The 17,591-nt window shown below is 38.3% G+C and overlaps 1 protein-coding gene across 1 annotated transcript in view; it reads left to right on the top strand.

Moving 5' to 3' along the window:
• TTC27 (tetratricopeptide repeat domain 27) overlaps positions 1 to 17,591 on the top strand; it is a 96,773-nt gene that overhangs the window by 12,108 nt on the left and 67,074 nt on the right. Inside the window, exons 6-7 of the mRNA XM_058164227.1 lie at positions 5,509 to 5,673; positions 16,374 to 16,510. Of these exons, the coding sequence (XP_058020210.1) occupies positions 5,509 to 5,673; positions 16,374 to 16,510 (302 nt within the window). The remainder of the gene's footprint in view (positions 1 to 5,508; positions 5,674 to 16,373; positions 16,511 to 17,591) is intronic.

The raw sequence follows: 17,591 nt of genomic DNA, 5'->3' as shown, positions 1-17,591 counted from the left end.
CGGACCACCAGTTGGTGACCACTGGTTTACAGAGTTTACTAGCTTACAGATTTAGCAGGAATATCCTAACCAGATTAAGTCTTCCATCCTTCTGAGGTCAGTAAAATATGGTACCCACATTGTTGGAAGCAATATGCTGACTCTGTAAACTGGTTAGAGAGGGCTGTAAAGCACTGTGAAGTGGTATATAAGTCCAACTGCTGTTGCTATTGTCTTTGTGTCATTATTGACTCTTGGCAATTGCCTGGATTGGTCCCTGCAGTTTTCTCAACAAGGCTTTTTTGGAAGTGGTTTGCTATAGCCGCCTTCTCAGGGCTGAGAGACAGGCACTGGTCCAGCTGTGTTTGTGCTTAAAGTGGGAATAGAATCCTTATTACCCCAGTTTTTAGCCTGATGCCTTCACCACTACCTCACACTGGCTGTCAGGTTTTTGTAGTGAATGTCTATTTTGTTTTTTTGTTTTTAAAAAAGAAATGTTTTGGGTAGCATTGGTAAGATTTTTGGCTGAGTAGAATACCATGGTTTGGAGTAGTATTTGTGCAGAAAGATCTTTGATGCAACATGCTTTATCTCTGTGATGTTGAGTCTCTTTCTCAGCAACATCACTTCCCTATTTATGGAATTAAAAATGGTTGTGCTTTGTGGGACCAAATGTGCAATTTTGTAGTTGGAAACCTAATTGTCACTATTTCTTTAAGGATGAGAAGTTTGGTGGGGAAGACAAGCAAGAGAACCTATGCTGATTTTCAGCAGTCTTATTTTTAGCTGTATTTTTTTTGCTGTTTTGACTTAATAAGAACATCTAGAGAAACCAGAAATAAGCCAGAGATCTGCTCCTGGACATAAAAACATAATTAAAACAAGTTGAGATTTATAAACTCAAGTGCAAAAGGAAGACAAAAATTAAAAGTATGATTTGAGGTTCAACTAATCTCCTGTTAAACTGATGAAATCCTGGATTAGCATTCTGTGTAAACCAGGTCTGTTCTGTATCAAATTAAGCAATATAATAAGGCTGTGCAGTGTTCCAGTTTCAAAGGGGAAAACTGATTTAAAGTATGCATATGTGCGCATATTGCTTCTCCTTAAATCAATGGCTTCTCCACCATGATTTTATGAGAAGATACAGGTCCATTAACAAATGGCTGGCAGGTACAACATGCATATCTAGGTCTACTCTGAATCTTTAAAATTGGATCACTGAATAATTATCCACTTACATTTCCTTAGGCTTGAAAGTGCTGCAAGATCAGTTCTAAGACCTATCTGCTGTTTCCTACAGTGACCGAGAAGAAAATAGTAACAAACCAAAATTGATCCCATTTTGGCTTATCTCAAATCAGTGATGATTTGCACAAATAACGGAGTCTTCAATATTGGATTTTGGTAATTTTTAAACAGTTGATAAAAGACTCTGTGTGGTCTCATTATATGGGTGGGAAATATATTTTCCTTTTGGTTCTGCTTACAGGATGATAAACTTTAAAAATTGACTTTCTTAAAAAAATAAGATGCTGCTACTTGAGATAATGTACCATTTACTTGTTTATTTTTCTTCTTACAAAATAACATTAATCTTGATTTAAATTAAGGTGTAGTAATGCTGACTAATGCTTCTATGAAGCAAATTAAGAAATAAGGCAAATTAGGTTCGCAAGATAATACATTATACTTTAGACCAAGATTTCTCATATTTAAAAGCATATTATATCATAACAATATTAGATTTGTCAGTATACTAAGCATCTTTTTATAGAAATTACATCATTGCACTATTACTAATATCTTGTGACTTTCATTTTAAAAACATGAAACACTTGTTTCATAAATAGAAAATATTTAATAGATGTGTCATTCAGTTCATGAGTGCAGAATTATTATTCTTTTATACATTTTATATATAAACATCCAGTTTTTATTCTCTCTCTCTTTCCTCTCTTTCTTTCTCAAAAAATAAAAATAAAAATAAATCCCTTCTCACCCTGTGTGTAGTATGTGTCTTCCTCCATCTTGGGTCCTCTTAGGTCTGGGAATTTGAGGGTTCTGTGCAGTATCTTAGCTGTTCCTAGCACTTCACTTTTCTGGACAGAATGTTCTGATGTTGTTCCTGGGATCTCTTGAAGCCCCTCCCTTAACTTAAGAGTTACTGCTCATTGAATTAAAGGCTTTTCCTAAGGTCAAACCAGGCTGTTCTCAGATTTGTCTGTCTAGATCTTGAATCTTGGGTGACTTGTCTAACACTGACCAATTGGTGTTTTCAACCTCTGATATTGCTCCCAATGCCATTCTGAGCTGTGTTCATGTACTGATCCATATGGTCCTGTGACTTGGTTATTATGATGCCTGATAGGACTTCCCATGTTGTGGGGAGACTGGTTGTCAGCTGGTACTGGTAGTTGACAGAAACTGTTCCCTTGTGGAGGTCTTTCATGATCAGCACTGTCCTTCCTTGTGTTAGCCTATCTGGGTGGGAGCTTGCTGCTAGTAGCTGGCTCATCTGTGCCGCTAGACATTAATGCGCTGTCATTACTTTCTTTAACTAGGAGATGTGGATCATGTTCAGCCCAGGTGCTGCCCAGTTTTAATGTTCTTGATCTTTTGTTGGATGTCTGCTACTGTGATTGTGAGTGGTTCCTCTTCTGGGAGATTGCTGTGATCTGCTTTCAAGTCCTGCAGCCACTTTGACGGTATCATGTGTCTTCTCTTTCTCCCATATGTTCTTCTGGTACTGTTCAGTTTCTGCTATTGGTGACTTTGCTATTACTGTGTTGTTGTATTGCAGTTGGAAGTACACCTTGGATGGTTCTTTGGAGATCAGGGCATTTATCTTATTGGCCTCTGCTTTTCTAGCGTATCTTCTTAGTTTGGTAACCAGTGCTGTGAGTTTTTATTTAGCAGTCTCTAGGACTTTAGATAGAGTCAGGTCCTTATATTTTTTTCAGTAGGTGAGACTATATCCTTAATTTCCACGCCCTTCTGTTGTTCTACAAGTTGAGTAATTATTCTCTGAGTTGCTTTAATTTTAATTTTAAATTTAATTTTAACCTCATTTTCCAGGGACATTATATACTGTTGTTCTTGATTATATAGCCAAGCATCTCTAGGGTTACAGCAGCAATAGCATATGCCAGTTCATTGGTTCGAGTTACAGTGGAGCTCTGTTGGCATCTTCTAGCACAGGGGTCTCCAACCTTGGCAACTTTAAGACTTGTGGACTTCAACTCCCAGAGTTCCTCAGCGAGCAAAACTGGGAGTTGAATTCTGGGAGTTAAAGTCCACAAGTCTTAAAGTTGCCATAGTTGGAGACCCTTGTTCTAGCATACTGTCTTATGGTACTTTCCCCTGAGTCTTGGTAATCAGTTTTGAGGATTCGCTATAGCTATTGTAGTTTGTCCAGGAACTTATACCTCAAAAGGCAGTTGTGTTTTGTAATGAAGGGGGAGGCAGTGATGTTGGCTGCATTAACAAGTGGCTGCTTCATGTGGTTATTGTTCCAGGTCATCTTCAGCCCAGTATGTAATGTATAGTTGGTCTATCTCAAATTGTGAATGTAGCTTGCTCTTCACTATTTTGAAGCTTTGATTAACTAGCTGTCTCTCCTTTAGTGTGTTTGTAGGTCTTCCATCGTTTTATAGTTCCCTCATAGGTTTCATATATTCCCTCTCTCATTAGGTTTACTGTTGTGGTAGCATTCTATCAAGTCCAGGTTCACTTGTCTCGTCCATGTATGGTTTGTTTCAGTAGCCCAGTAATTGTCAGATTATCCTATTTTCCAAATGTTTGATGCAAACCTTGTTAAATCTGGGTGGTGACCAATAGTGGGTTTCACTTACCTTCGCTACCGGTTTGGAATTATGAGCATGCGCATGTGCATGCTTGTTTCGTTCATGCATGGCACTTCTGCGCATGCACAGAACTTTCTGCACATGTGTAGAGCATCTGTGATGACGTCCAGGTGGGTGGGTGGAGCTTTCTACTGCTGCTACCGGTTCTCCCGAACCAGGGCGAACCGGTAGAAACCCACCACTGGTGGTGACTGAGCTGGCATGATTCACTTAGTTCAAGTTACTCTCATATTTGAAGTAGGCAGGTAAAGTAAGTACCACCCAGGATTTGAACTTCAGTCTCCTGCATAAAAAACTGACTATCCTATCCAGCTGATATGTGTGTGTGTGTATGCATGTGTTGTATGCTTACCCATGCAGCTCCCCTTTAGATTTGAAAACAGATACAAAGCCACATGTTTTCTATTCTCTGACTACAGTAAAATTTTATTACTCTTTATCTTATCTGTGTCCTTGACAAATGTTTATGAAAATTTTTTAAACCCTTTAAAAATAAATTGCTTTACTTCTGGGAAAACAGATTATTTGGAGATGAATGTATGCCTGTAATTCATCCACTCTTTTAAATTGGTCTAAAAATAAGCCTTTTTTCATCTTCTTAGAGATGTGAACTTTATGTCAAGTGTTTAATTCTTAAAACCTATTTTTTTTTTAAAAAATACTGCTTCTGGTACAAAGGATTGCATGTGGTTTGAAGAAAAAATTCTAAGCAGGACAATAATGCCTTTTTTCAAGGTTGTCGGTTTTTGTCCAATAGAGTAATGAAGTAGTTGTCAGTTATTGATTAAGACTGACATTAGGAATATTACATTTATTGAATAGATTCTCTTTTTCTCTCCCTTCAGTTTTCCCCCCTTCCATTCACCTTCGCTTATGATTATATTTTACCACTAATATATTGGTCTCTTCTATACTCAGAATTGTTTGCTCTGAGGTTAATTGTACTTGTCATTTTCTGAAACCAGGTTTAGAGAACCAACTTCGGACCAACTGCCAAGCATCTTAGTCACTGGTTTTGGTCTCAACAAATAAGGATCTCCATCTGTCAGTGAGAGAAATGTTTGCCCTTAAGCAAAAATCTGTAGTACATATTGGAAGGAGACGGATGGAAATATGGCTAAGAGTTACATCATCTACTCAAATATTTAACGTTATACAGAAAAATGGAATGTGGATTTGAATAAGATAGTATTCAAACTAGGCCTCAACCTAAGGTGACTTAATCTTATAAATGCTGACCATCAAAAGTTAAAACAGAAAAAAGTGTGTGTGTGTGAGTGTGTTTGGCTCTTGGCTATTTATGTATCATCTTTCACAAGAGGTTTGGGGGTTGCCAAACTAGGAAGTTTGTAGTTAAAACTCAAGTGTATGAAAATGCAGATTAAGCAGGTCTGCTTTCAATTTAAACTTAGTTTATTTACCTAGGGCAGGGGTTCTGCAAACTTGGCTCTTTTAAGACTTGTGGACTTCAACTCCCAGAGTTCCTCAGCCAGCTTTGCTTTGCTGGTTGAGGAAATCTGGGAGTTGAAGTACACAAGTCTTAAAAGAGCCAAGTTTGCAGACCCCCTGCCCTAGGGATTAATGAATCTGATACGTATTTTTCTGATTTTTGTTATGTTTTCTTCACATTCTGTTTTTTAATCTTTCTTTTCCTTTTTTCCAGTTTTTGAAATTGAGACTTTATTCAATGATGATGAATGCTGGCATCTTGCTGTTCAATTTCATCTAGAATGTGCTTACACATTTTTGAATTATTACGAGTATAAAAAAGCCAAAGAACATTTCCTTGCAGCTAAAGACATAACTAAGTTACAGATTGAGTTGACAGGTAAGTTCTTTTCCAAGTTCTTGAATATTAATCTTTAACTCTAACTGTGTCTTCATCACTTGACAGTTTAAAAAAGAAAAAATGGCAAAACACTGAAGAGGGCAACAGTCTGTATAATACTTTTGGTGTGCCTCTGAGAAATCTTCTTCATTAAAATTCTAGATTAGTTTCAACAGTTTACTAAAATTGCAGTAAAATTTTGAAAATCTTTGGAAGGCTGAAGTCTTTTATACACTCAGGGGGATTTTCTGTTGCTATCTTCCCCCATGTACTCTCTCAAATCTGTCTTGGAAATGCTTTGGAGTAAATTTTGTGGCTATGTGAACTCTGTAATAGAAAATGGCATTTCTCCATCCCTCCTTTGAATTGTATTGATTTGCTAAAGTTTCATCTTATTCTTCACCAAAAGATGAATACACCAACAAACAGCAATAAAGGCCAAATAAAATAAAACCAAAAGAGGCACAAGCATTACAAAAATTAATAAAACAATTTATAGCAATAATTTTGCATATTGTTTCTTGACTCATAATCTAATTTAAATGTGTTTAAATGTTGTTGAGGGGAAAGTTGTTAAAAGACAGCTAGCTGACCTCTTGACAAGGAAAGTCTTCCCTTGAATCTCTGTCTCAGATGTTTGCAGAACCTTAAAGCTGAATAGATTCACTTAAGAGAGACTGAATAGAATCTCATTCAGGAGAAGTAAGTGGTTTTAGATCTCTGTACCACCTGTTTAATCATCCTGTGTAACATAATGGAAGGCACAGAAAGCAGAAAATCCACCTTATATTTATAGAAGCTTCTGCTGAACCAGGCTCCTTTCATTAATGGAAGGGAACCATCCAGCCCTTTGTTTGAAACATAATTTCCTATATGGTATTGTGACTTCAAAGTTGCAAATTTTCTAATTTTTCCAAACTCTCTTTGCTTGAACCCAGTATCCGTTATGAAAATTCCAGCACTATAATAATAAACACCTATTCAGAATCTGTTCTTTCTTGGTATTTTTTCCAAGGGTTAATGAGTTTAATGAAGTCCCCATGACTCAGTTTATGCCATTTATCTTCACTGACATGCAAGACAGATACCCCGTCGTAAGAGCAATGTAATGTGCATTGCATATTTCTAGTTAGACCTGGAGAAAAGGAATGCTATTGTGAAAAACACCATTGGAATAATAATCCAGACACTTATCTACAGTCTGTAGCCTCAAAAACCCTTGAAAACCAAATTAAAACTTAGAAACCGAATTGAACATAGCAAGATTTTGCCTTCCTATGTCACCTAAATTGCTACACATTATGCTGACAATGTTGTAAGCTCTAGGGGCAGCCATTCTGCACTTTATGGCTGCCTGATATAAAAGGAAAAACAGCATTAAGGATAATAACCAAAGCGTTTCTTTTATAGGAAAATCAAAAAGAATATGCATATTTCTCTAAAGTGCAGTCCATAGGGAAGAAAAGATGGAAAATGGGAAAGATTAGCATGCAAAAGAGAAACTATGACAACATGCTACCAATACATCTCATTAATCAGAAGATAGGGTTGGAAGGCTAGAGGTGTGAAATAAGTCTCAGGGGAACAAATAAGTGTTTTCCCTTCACCTATACAAGTGCTGAGACTTGAATCCTCATTTGAAAAGCTCTCCATAATCTCATCTATAGCAGAAGTTATAAAAGAGGTGTCATTGATTCCCGTTTGTACCTGATCTGCCTCCTGCATTGCATACCGCCTGTTCCACCAGGCATTCTTGGCAGGGCTATCCTTGTCAATTGACCTTAACGTGGCAGAGAGTAGAGTTTATGACTCCATCTAAATGAATTCCATTCTCTCCTAACAGAGTTCAATTTTAAAGCTATCTGGAAGAAGAATAGCTTTTGCTGTGTAGAAATAATCACATTCTAGTAGATCGCGATGTATTAATATAGAGCCCAGGCCACAGGAAGTAATTGTCCCATTGTACTTTGTCTTGTTGAGGGCCCATTTGGAATAGTTCAGTTCTGGATACTACAATCTAAAAAGAATCTGGACAAACTGGAATACATTCAGAGAAGGATTATTAAGTTGGTGAGAGGGCTGAAAACAAAGTCCTGTGAGAAACAAAGAAGATGGGTGTATTTAGCCTGCAGAAAAGAAGATTAAGGGAAGATGTGACAGTGGTTTTGAGACGTCGAAACAGTTGTCATGTAATGGAGGAGCTGCACTTGTTTTCTGCCACAACCAAAACAAATAAACTAAAGCTGGATGGATTTAGGTTGGATATAGTGGAAGAAGTTGCCTTATGAAATGGCATGTTCCCCTTTACTGGAGGTTTTTAAAGGAAGGTAGAAAATCATATATTTGAAATGTTTTAGCTGATTTTACACTAGAAAATTGGACTTCATCTCTGAGGTCCCTTCCAGTTTAACGATTCTGTGAATACAGTTTTTTTCACCCAGTTACTACTAACAAAATAGCAAAGTTGGTTTAGCAATATGCCTGGAATTCTCAAACTTGCATAGACATGTAGAGAGGTTCTTATTTTCTGGCACCTTTTCTAACTTACCTTGAGTATGAAATTACATCTGGAGGCATTTTGAGATGTGATTGGCTCCAGTATAAAAGAGCTAATGTATTATAAAAATAAGTAGTTTTTAATGTAACACATCTGTAGACGATCACATGAAATCTATCTTCTTTTGTTTATAGTGGGAAAAGCAGATAATTTTGCATAGACACTACTCTTTTGTGTTGCATTTATTATGGTTATTTCTGATATTCCAATGAAATATTTTCTTCTTCCAGTATATCTACTGGTGGTTTGTTGATATTTTAAAAAGCTTATTTTCTGAGCCTGAAGCTAAATAAGATAGATGTGCCTTTATTCCCAGCAGTGTTTCCAGTGTGTTTAAACTATAAAATTGAATCATATATCATGGATGTTGATATTTGTAGAACAATTGCAATAGTTGAATTTTAAGATAAAGTGATTTAGATAGTATTGGAATGAGTTTGATCTTTAGATACTCATTAATAAACAGAAGTAATGCTCTCTAGGGATTCTCAATCTTTTTAGTCTGCACGCATATTTGGAATGTCGAGAGTTTATTGTCAGTATTCTCACAAGATAACTGCAAGAGGATAGAGAGAAAACATCTACTGTATTTAGTAGCATAGAATAGTCTCCTATTAGGGAGGGAGGGAGTGGGGGAGAGAGAGAGAGAGAAAACTAGGGCATCTTCTGAAGATTCCAGGTGTCTTGCTAATAGAAACTCAACATATTTCTGTAAATAGTTTTTGGATGTATATAGCAATGTTCTTTCTTGGAATTGAAAGTGGAAAAATATAGATATCCAGATTATAGATATACTAATTTCATGAAAGGATCACTTATGGCCAGGAAACAGACAAAAAGCAACCGTTCCAAAGTTATAGTCCATACCAGTCAAGGTTCCAAAGAGTGAAAGTCAGGGTCCAAGCACTGAAAAATAGATGTCACATTCAAGTGCAAAGTAACTTATCACACAGGTTTGCAATCAGAGGATATTACTGACAGAAATGAGCTAGAAGGGAAGTATTTTATGTTTGAGTATATTGTTATGTCTCCATTCTTGATGATGCCTAGCTAACTGGATGCCCACTTACAGCCATTCTTTCCTAATGGGCACTTTTGCAATTTTATTGTATCTAATGTTTGTGTGACAATGGTGTATGAAGAATAGCACTTAGACTTATATAGCACTTCATAGTGCTTTACAGCCCTCTCTAAGTGGTTTACAGAATCATCATATTGCTCCTAACAGTCTAGGTCCTCATTTTGTAAGGCTACATACCCAATTTTGTTTTGAAGAAGTTCATTGGACCTTGCAAGACCATAGTACTTTTCTCCTCATTAAAAAAAACCTCCTTTTTTCCCAGGCTCTCCTGTGCCAGCACGAAAAAGTGGCAGCTGCTTTGAAAGTTGCCTTATGAGCCAACTACTTAAAACAATGGAAGTCTGAAATGAGATGGTATGGTCATGCGAGGTCCAAATTACTCCTTCCAAATCATTTGCCTATAGGAGCAGAAACCTGTTTTGTTAGTTATCATCATACCTTGAATCCTGGGGCATAAAATACCCAGAGATTGATGTTCTTAACTACAGCAAATATTTAATTTGGATTGAGGCAGTTTATTCAGGAAGCCATTTTTCTGCTGGGCTTATTTGCTTCTGTTTTTATGGTATATTTTCTGTCAGAACTGGAGCTTCTCTGGCACAAAAAGCTACGTACAATTTTTTTCCAAGCACAAAGCTCCCTATTCTTTTGAAAGTGCCTCATTATTGATTTGACTCTTTATTTTAAGACAAGGAATAAAACTAATGATATATTAACTGAAATATTTTTTTCTGTCTCTCTGTGTGTATGCCATTCTTTTGCTGATTAGAAGGCTCTAAGAGCCAATGTTTTGTCTGGCTAGATGATATGCAGGCTTCCTTTTATCTTTTCCTATGATTTGTTGGATTAAACATTCTGTAATACATTACATATGGTTGAATGTGAGCAGCTGACCTCTATACACGCGGTTCAACCATATTTTATCCATCTATTAATTGTTATTGTTCTATATTTCGCAGTGAATTTAAGGTAGTACACAAGGGTAAGGCCTCTCAATTTTATCATCATAACAACTCTGAGAGGTAGAGACAGAGCCTCGAATGTCACACAGGGAGCTTTGTGGTCAAATGGAGATTTGAACCAAGGATTCCCCATCCCAGTATGAACTATTTAGACCACAATGGTTATCATGCTTTATTAGAGTTTATTTAGTGAAGTTGTTGTTGTTAGTTGTGAAGTCGTATCCGACCCATCGCGACCCAATGGACAATGTTCCTCTAGGCCTTCCTGTCCTCTACCCCCCCCCCCGGAGTCCGTTTAATTTCACGCCAGATTGCTTCAGTGACTCCATCCAGCCACCTCGTTCTCTGTCGTCCCCTTCTTCTTTTGCCCTCAATCATTCCCAGCATTAGGCTCTTCTCCAGTGAGTCCTTCCTTCTTGTTAGGTAGCCAAAGTATTTGAGTTTCATTTAGTGAAGTTAATGTACATCTAAAAACTGGTCCCACTTTTCATGCATAAGTTTCTTCTTTAATGAACAGCTTTAATCTGAAACCCAAAGAAAGGTAAATAGTCTTTATGCATTTTTGCTTTGTTTAAATTTGTCTTGAATAAGTTACAAGGATATTCATTTTATTATAGTATCATCACCTACTGTATGAATGTTGTGCTAGAAAAGTAAATCTTAGGAATTATGTAACTTAATTTGAGGAGCATGTGTAAAGTACCATCTGTACTTTAAATTATTTAGCGTGTTGATTTCGGATGACAATTTATGCAAAAGTTCTTGGTGATATTATAAAATGAATTGCATATTAAAACTGTAGACAGTGGGAAGCTAAACTTAATCTGTGAAGATCTCAATCTCCTACACAAACTATATTTAAAAAAGCAGCATTTAGTATTTTAATGTTCTACAAGATTTCAAAAAATTTCCTTGAAGTTGGCAAACTGGTATACACCAATGCTCTGTATTTGGTATAATACAATGGGGATTTCTTCCCAGTATACTGTACTTAAGGAAAAGATGTTCTGCAGAACTACAGTAGGCAGAGGAAAGGGTTAACACTTTTTTCTTCTGATGTAATCTTTATAATTATCATGCCTGAGATGGATCTCTGGAAATAATAAAGGCTTGAAATGATTTGGCTCTAAAACTAGAGTTGGTGAGTCTTCAGTCAATGTTTTTAAAGGCAAATATCTGTTCCTTGAACAGTATTTGTCTTTAGATTCTGAAACACATAGATTCATTTTTTAACTCTTCCTATTTTTTCTTCTCCGCTTCCTTTTCTTCTTGCTTTCTAAACATACCATTATAGTACTCTTTCCTTTGATTTCAGAACCAGTAATGTAGTTAGTGTGGAATATTTTAACATTTTCATATTCTATTCTGATTGGAATCACTCATATTAAATCTTAATATAGACTGCTTTGATTACGGTTATTCAAATAAACTATGGATAGACAAGTTTTGGATTACCACAGTTGGTAAACCCAGAGTATACTGTAAGGGCTATTGTACTGAAGTACATTGTACCTCCCAACTGTGGAATCTCAAATTTATGTTTTTAGCTAGAATGCCTTGTGGATTATCCATATTATTGAAATATACCATCAAAAATTAAATAGAATTGTACTTTAAATTTGGATCAAGGATCCATACATTTTTATTCAAAACAATAGAAAATAGAAATATTAATTGTGATGATGGTATCTTGATTAAGGAAATTAAATGGGATATGTCATTATTAGATTATTTGATGTAACACAGTGGTTAAACTGCTTGACAGAGAAGGTGTATACAGTAGTATTCAACCAGCAACCTGATTAAAAGGGACAAAAGTGTTTTTACAATTTCAGTTTTAAACAACCTTTGTTAGTGTAAATATTTTAAAAGTTTATTTTAAATCTGTACTTAAAAGAACTCAAATGAAAGCAGTAAAATTTACAATTCAAGGGTTTTGTGGTGCTATAATTAGCCCCATGATTTATTCTTTACTATGCAGTTAAATTTTGACAGAATTATTATTATTGTTGTAATATTATTTTATAAGCTTTGCTCCCCAGTAAGCATTTTTTCCTTGCCTTATTTGAAGTTGAATTGCCAAACTTGGTGTTCTTTCTAGCTGCTACCAGTATTTTAGGGAACTGTGGCTGGGACCAAGGAACTGTGGCTATTGCTTTTAAGTTCCCAAGACCGAGCATTCTAAAATAGCTTCATTGCTGAACATTATTGGGAGCACTCTAGCAGCTCAATGTGCAAAGAGATCTGAAATTTGGCTCATCAGGATTTGAAAATGAATGTGTTCAGCTTTTTATCCATATTTCAGCCTGAACAAATTGCTTGCACAGCTTTTCGATTTGAACAAAATGATGCAAACAACAGCAGCATTTACACAAAAGTCAGTCCATTTTATCTCACATTTTGCTTTTTGCTTTTTTAATCAGAATTTTTATCCCTGGCAACTTTAAACCAATTAAACCTGTATCTTTTGTGTTGTTGTTTTTTAAAGAAAGACTTTAAGTTAATCACTACTTTTCAGATCAATAAAGAACTAAAAGAGGGCAAGATATCAGAGAGAGAGAGAGAGAGAGAACATGATAAAAACAACACCATACTGTTACTAAATCTGCTTTAAGGCAAAAAAATGTAGCAGCAATCACAACCCTGGACGGACAATCTCTGGTCAAAAGCTGGTCAACTGGGCACCAGAAAAGCAGCTGTAGGGCGTGCTCCAGCAAAGAGATGCCATATGGGGCTATCCTGCTCACTCCTGGCATGTTATACCTGTGGAGACAAGGCAGGGAGAGACTGACTCCCCAGGTGCTTCTCTCTGCATAATAGACTCCAGTGGAAGGGAGCAAATGTGTAGATTGCCCAGTCCAATCTTAAACCATAGAGTTTCTCATGGGGCCACATTGGTATAACTCTGCCTGCAATTCAAGCTTATCAAAAAAAAAAATATCTTTAAAGACTAATAAATTGAAGCACTGTAACATAAAGAAGGAACACAATATTTTTAATTAGTTTTCAGACTCAGTTTGGTAGATTATTGGAAACTAAGTACATATTTTTCTGATGAATTGTTATCATTGAATGGGGAAATGTCACTGAAAAAATAACACAACAGCAACAGTGTTTTGCCATTGCTTCCTTTCTAGGCTGAAAGAGAAACAGACCAGGGCTCAGTTGGCTTTATATCTAAGAAGGGATTAGAATTCACAGTCTTCTGGTTTCTAGCCTGGTGCCTTAACCACTGCAATAAATTGACTCTCATAATTATTGAAAACTGGTTCCATTTGTACTAGTTATATTAACAAAATATTTCCTAAGAGTTACCTTCATCTTTACAGATGTACCGTGTTTCCTCAAAAATAAGACCCTGTCTTATATTAGTTTGAACCCTGGAATAAGTAATTGGCCTTATTTTCGGGGATGTCTTATTATTTTGGGGTGTGTGGAGCAAGATGGGGCTCCTCTTGCTGTCTTACCTGATTTCTAGCTCTGTCTCCCTAACCCTAAACCAGAGAAATTGGTGGGGACCGGCTGTGCATGCGTTTAAATATTTTTGAGGAGGGCTTATTATCAGGGGCTGTCTTTATTTTAGGGGAAACAGGGTGTTTAAAAAACCCTCCCTTTTTATGACCCTGTATTAATAAATGAAATTTAAAATTTCTATATCTCTATAACATTTGTATTTATATATGGATATACATCCGTCTCTCTCCCTCTCTCTCTCTCTCTCTTCTCTCTCTCTCTCTCTCTCTCTCTCTCCTGTACACACACACACACAAACCTCCGTTTCTTCAATGCTGTGCATTTCTTAAAAAACATAAAAATGTACCATGTTTTCCCGAAAATACAACCTATTCAAAAAGTAAGGCGTAGCCCTAGCCTGATTTTTTTTGGGGGGGGTAGGCCTAATATAAGCCCTACCCCAAAAATAAGCCCTATTGAAGTCAGTGGGCATGGCCAGCACAGGCCAAACCCTTCCTTTCCCCAGTCACCACAGGGCTGCTTGGCTCCTTAATCGGGTGAGTAAGAGCTTAGGAAAGAGTTTATTCTGTTCTGGCCGCTGCCTCCAGTAAGCGTGGCCATTTTTGTAGCCAATTGCGGCTGCAAAACAAGCTGGAGGCCAAGCGACATACCCCACACGCTTTGCGCCCTTGTTACCTAACAGTGACAGTCACAGCAGGCAATTCCATCCATGGAACAACTGCCTCGTGGGTGCCGCTCCAGCCACCACTGTTGTGACCCAGGCCCAAGTAGGTAGTAGGAAACTCAGATAGTGAAAAAACAAATTTTATTCAAACAGCTGAGAATTACTTCATTCCCAGTGTAGTTCAACTAAATTAAAGCAAATTCCTCCCAATACACATTCCTCAGTCCTATCATAAACCTTGGTCCAATTAGGCAAACTGCCAAAGGCCTTTCTTGGCAAACGTTCAGAAGTCACTGATACAGAAATAAATGCAAGACGTAGACGAAGAAGAAGATGAAGCTATCAACGTTGTTTTCCGGCAAAGCCAAAACGCCATTGCTGGTCTGTTTTAAGCTTTATGGGAGGGGCCAATTATCTCTTGGCCCTACTTCTGAGTTGTCCTCTTTGCTAGAGCTGCTCTTGCCTTCTGGCAGCTCTTCTCATGTGTGCATTAGGATCAGGCTCCTCCTGTTCCTCTGCCTCACTACTATCTGTCTCTGGAGGCTCTGGAGTCCACACCTCACTCCCCGATGGCCCTGGTCCCACCTCAGCCTCATCGCTGTCTGACTCCATTGCCAGCTCTGCAGGCTGCTGGCAGACCACAACAGCTGCCTCCAGCAAGTGTGGCCAGGCAAGCAGGCAGGAAAAGGAGTACAGGCAGGAAAATCCCCCTCACAACTTTTCTCCGGTTGCCAAAAAGGCTCTCCCCATCCCCACCAAATCATCAGCGTATCTCAGGATTGCAATGCTGAAGGCTTGGCAGGAAAATTGCAAGTGGGATTTTCCTGCTGTACTCCTTTTCCTGCCTGTACTCCTGAAGCCTCCCTACCGCTTGGTTTGGGGCAGCAGCTGTGCTGCTTGCTCGAGTTGCACAAAAGGCTCCATCCCAAGCCTTCAGCATTGCAATCCTGGGATACCCTCAGCTTCCTGGCGCTACTCCTGGGCTTGCATAGCGCTGGGGAGACCATCAGAGGAGCCCTGTGTGGCCCCCACCTGTGCCTGCTTCACCTTTGCCAGGGCGGCAGGTGCTAAAAGGGTGGTGTCCTCGGCTGGCCAGTCCCAAGCGTCCTCCTGAAGCCTCCCTGCCACTTGGTTTGGGGCGGACAGCTGCGTGGCTCACTCGAGTTGCAAGCAATCTGGGGATTTGGGCAGCCTTTATGTGGCCAGTATGCCTGCAAGATCCCTGGTTTCTGAGGCTGGTGAGGCTCAGAGTTTGGGCTCCGACACACTCTTCTCCTCCTGGGTGGCGGCTGTGTATACACAATGCCCCAAACACACTGAGTGTGGCCTGCTGATCTTGGCTGGTGACAGCTCCGAACCAATCCTGGCCGCCAAAGCTGTGGGCAAGAACCAGCCATGCCGATCCCACTTCATGGCTGCGCAGATGGAGCCTGCACCTGGCACAAGGGGCTGCTCACCCCGCCCCCGCCTCATACTGGGTACATCGAGGATAAAATAAGACCCCCCCTAAAAAGACACCCTAGTTTTTCGGAGGTCAAAAGAAAATAAGAACCGGTCTTATTTTGGGCAAACACAAGTATATATGCCTTTAATCTTCAATTATTTTACTTAACCATGCTTGTTAAATCATGAAATACAGAGCACAGTCTATTAATATACTTTATACAGATTTTATGATTTATCATCATCATCATCATCATTCACATATCCTGGAACTCAAAATGGTTTAAGTTATTTTCAGCCCAGTTATTATCTTACAATGTAAGTTTCTGGTAGCATTTAACATGGCCTAAAATTAAGACATGCATTATTGTCTTTAACAAGTTGGAAAAAGTAAAGTTCTTTGATCAGAAGCCTTCAGAGAACACCCATATAATTCTGCATGCATAAAAGGCATATCTCAAATCCATTTATTTTGTACTCAATGATGAATTTCTATTTTGCTTTAATGGTTTTTTGCAGGTGCTCTGGGAAAAAGAACAAGATTTCAGGAAAAATATGTAGCACAACTGATACTAGATGTTCAGAGGAAAGATAACATCCTCCTTCCTTACCGAGAACTTAGTCCAGCACCTACTCCACTAGAAGATTTAACTAAGGTATTGAAATGAAACAAAAGTACTACTGTGTTTTCCCTTTTGCCAACAAAAAAGACACCTTATTTGTTGGGGTGTGTGTGTGTGTTGTGCTCTGACTCACCTCACTTGCGTGGTAGAGAGGCCTTCAGGGAAGCCTCGCTGGCCTTGCCGGCTGCAGAAGAAATGGACCGGCAAGTTAAGTGTTGGGGTGTGTGAGGCCTGGCTGCAACTGTCCAAAGGTAAGTAGTAGGGCAGCTCCACCCCTCCCACCCCACCCTAGTTTAATTTTTACCCATGTACCTGGAGTGAGCGGGGTCTTATTTAGGGCTTATTTTGGGGCGGAGTAGGGCTTATATTGGGTGCATGTGTAAACAAGCTAAGACTTACTTTCAGGGTAGGTTGTATTTTGGGCAAAACACTATCTTTGTGTGTTTGTTTTGTGAGTTATTTGCACTCCCTCAATTACAGTTTTGTTTTCCCCATCCTTTAATTAACTATTACTTAATTGCCTATGAGATTAAGTCTGTTCTGCACCTGGAAATAAGTATGAATGTATTCGCATCTGTTTGCATCCCCCTCACCCAAAAAATTCTAAGTGATTTACATGTCATTAAAATGGACAGTTAAATCAACAATCATATCAGGCCCCTTAAACCAACCTCCATTCAAGTAAGACCCCAGTCAAGATTTCCTTTCAATTCAGATTTCAACTTCAGAAGAACTGTATTCATCAAGGGCACAAGTGGAAAGAAAAATCCTAAGTATCTATCCCCCGCCGAATTTCCAATAATTATTGTGCACACAATGGCTACATTTTTAAAGGAGAGAAGGATATATATTACAAAGGAAAAATGTGGTAAACGCCTTCCAATAAAGTTTATTTGTGGCAATAGGATCTTTCTCAAGAGAAATTCTTCGTAAGTTTTCAAGAAAACCTGGAGTATAGTTTGAAGACCACTAACTGGAATATATTTCCAAACCATTCTGTTTCTTCAAGGAACTTTTTATTCTTTAGCCACAGCCCTGGTGTTCTGTCAGCTCTCCTAGTTCTTGCTTAAATCATCTTCAACACAGTTGCTGTTGTGCTAGCCAAGAGAATCCT

The sequence above is a fragment of the Ahaetulla prasina genome, chromosome 1 (genome assembly GCF_028640845.1).
Source record: "Ahaetulla prasina isolate Xishuangbanna chromosome 1, ASM2864084v1, whole genome shotgun sequence".
Taxonomy (NCBI): domain Eukaryota; kingdom Metazoa; phylum Chordata; class Lepidosauria; order Squamata; family Colubridae; genus Ahaetulla; species Ahaetulla prasina.
Note: the sequence above shows the minus strand (reverse complement) of the source record. Positions and strands in the feature narration are given on the sequence as shown.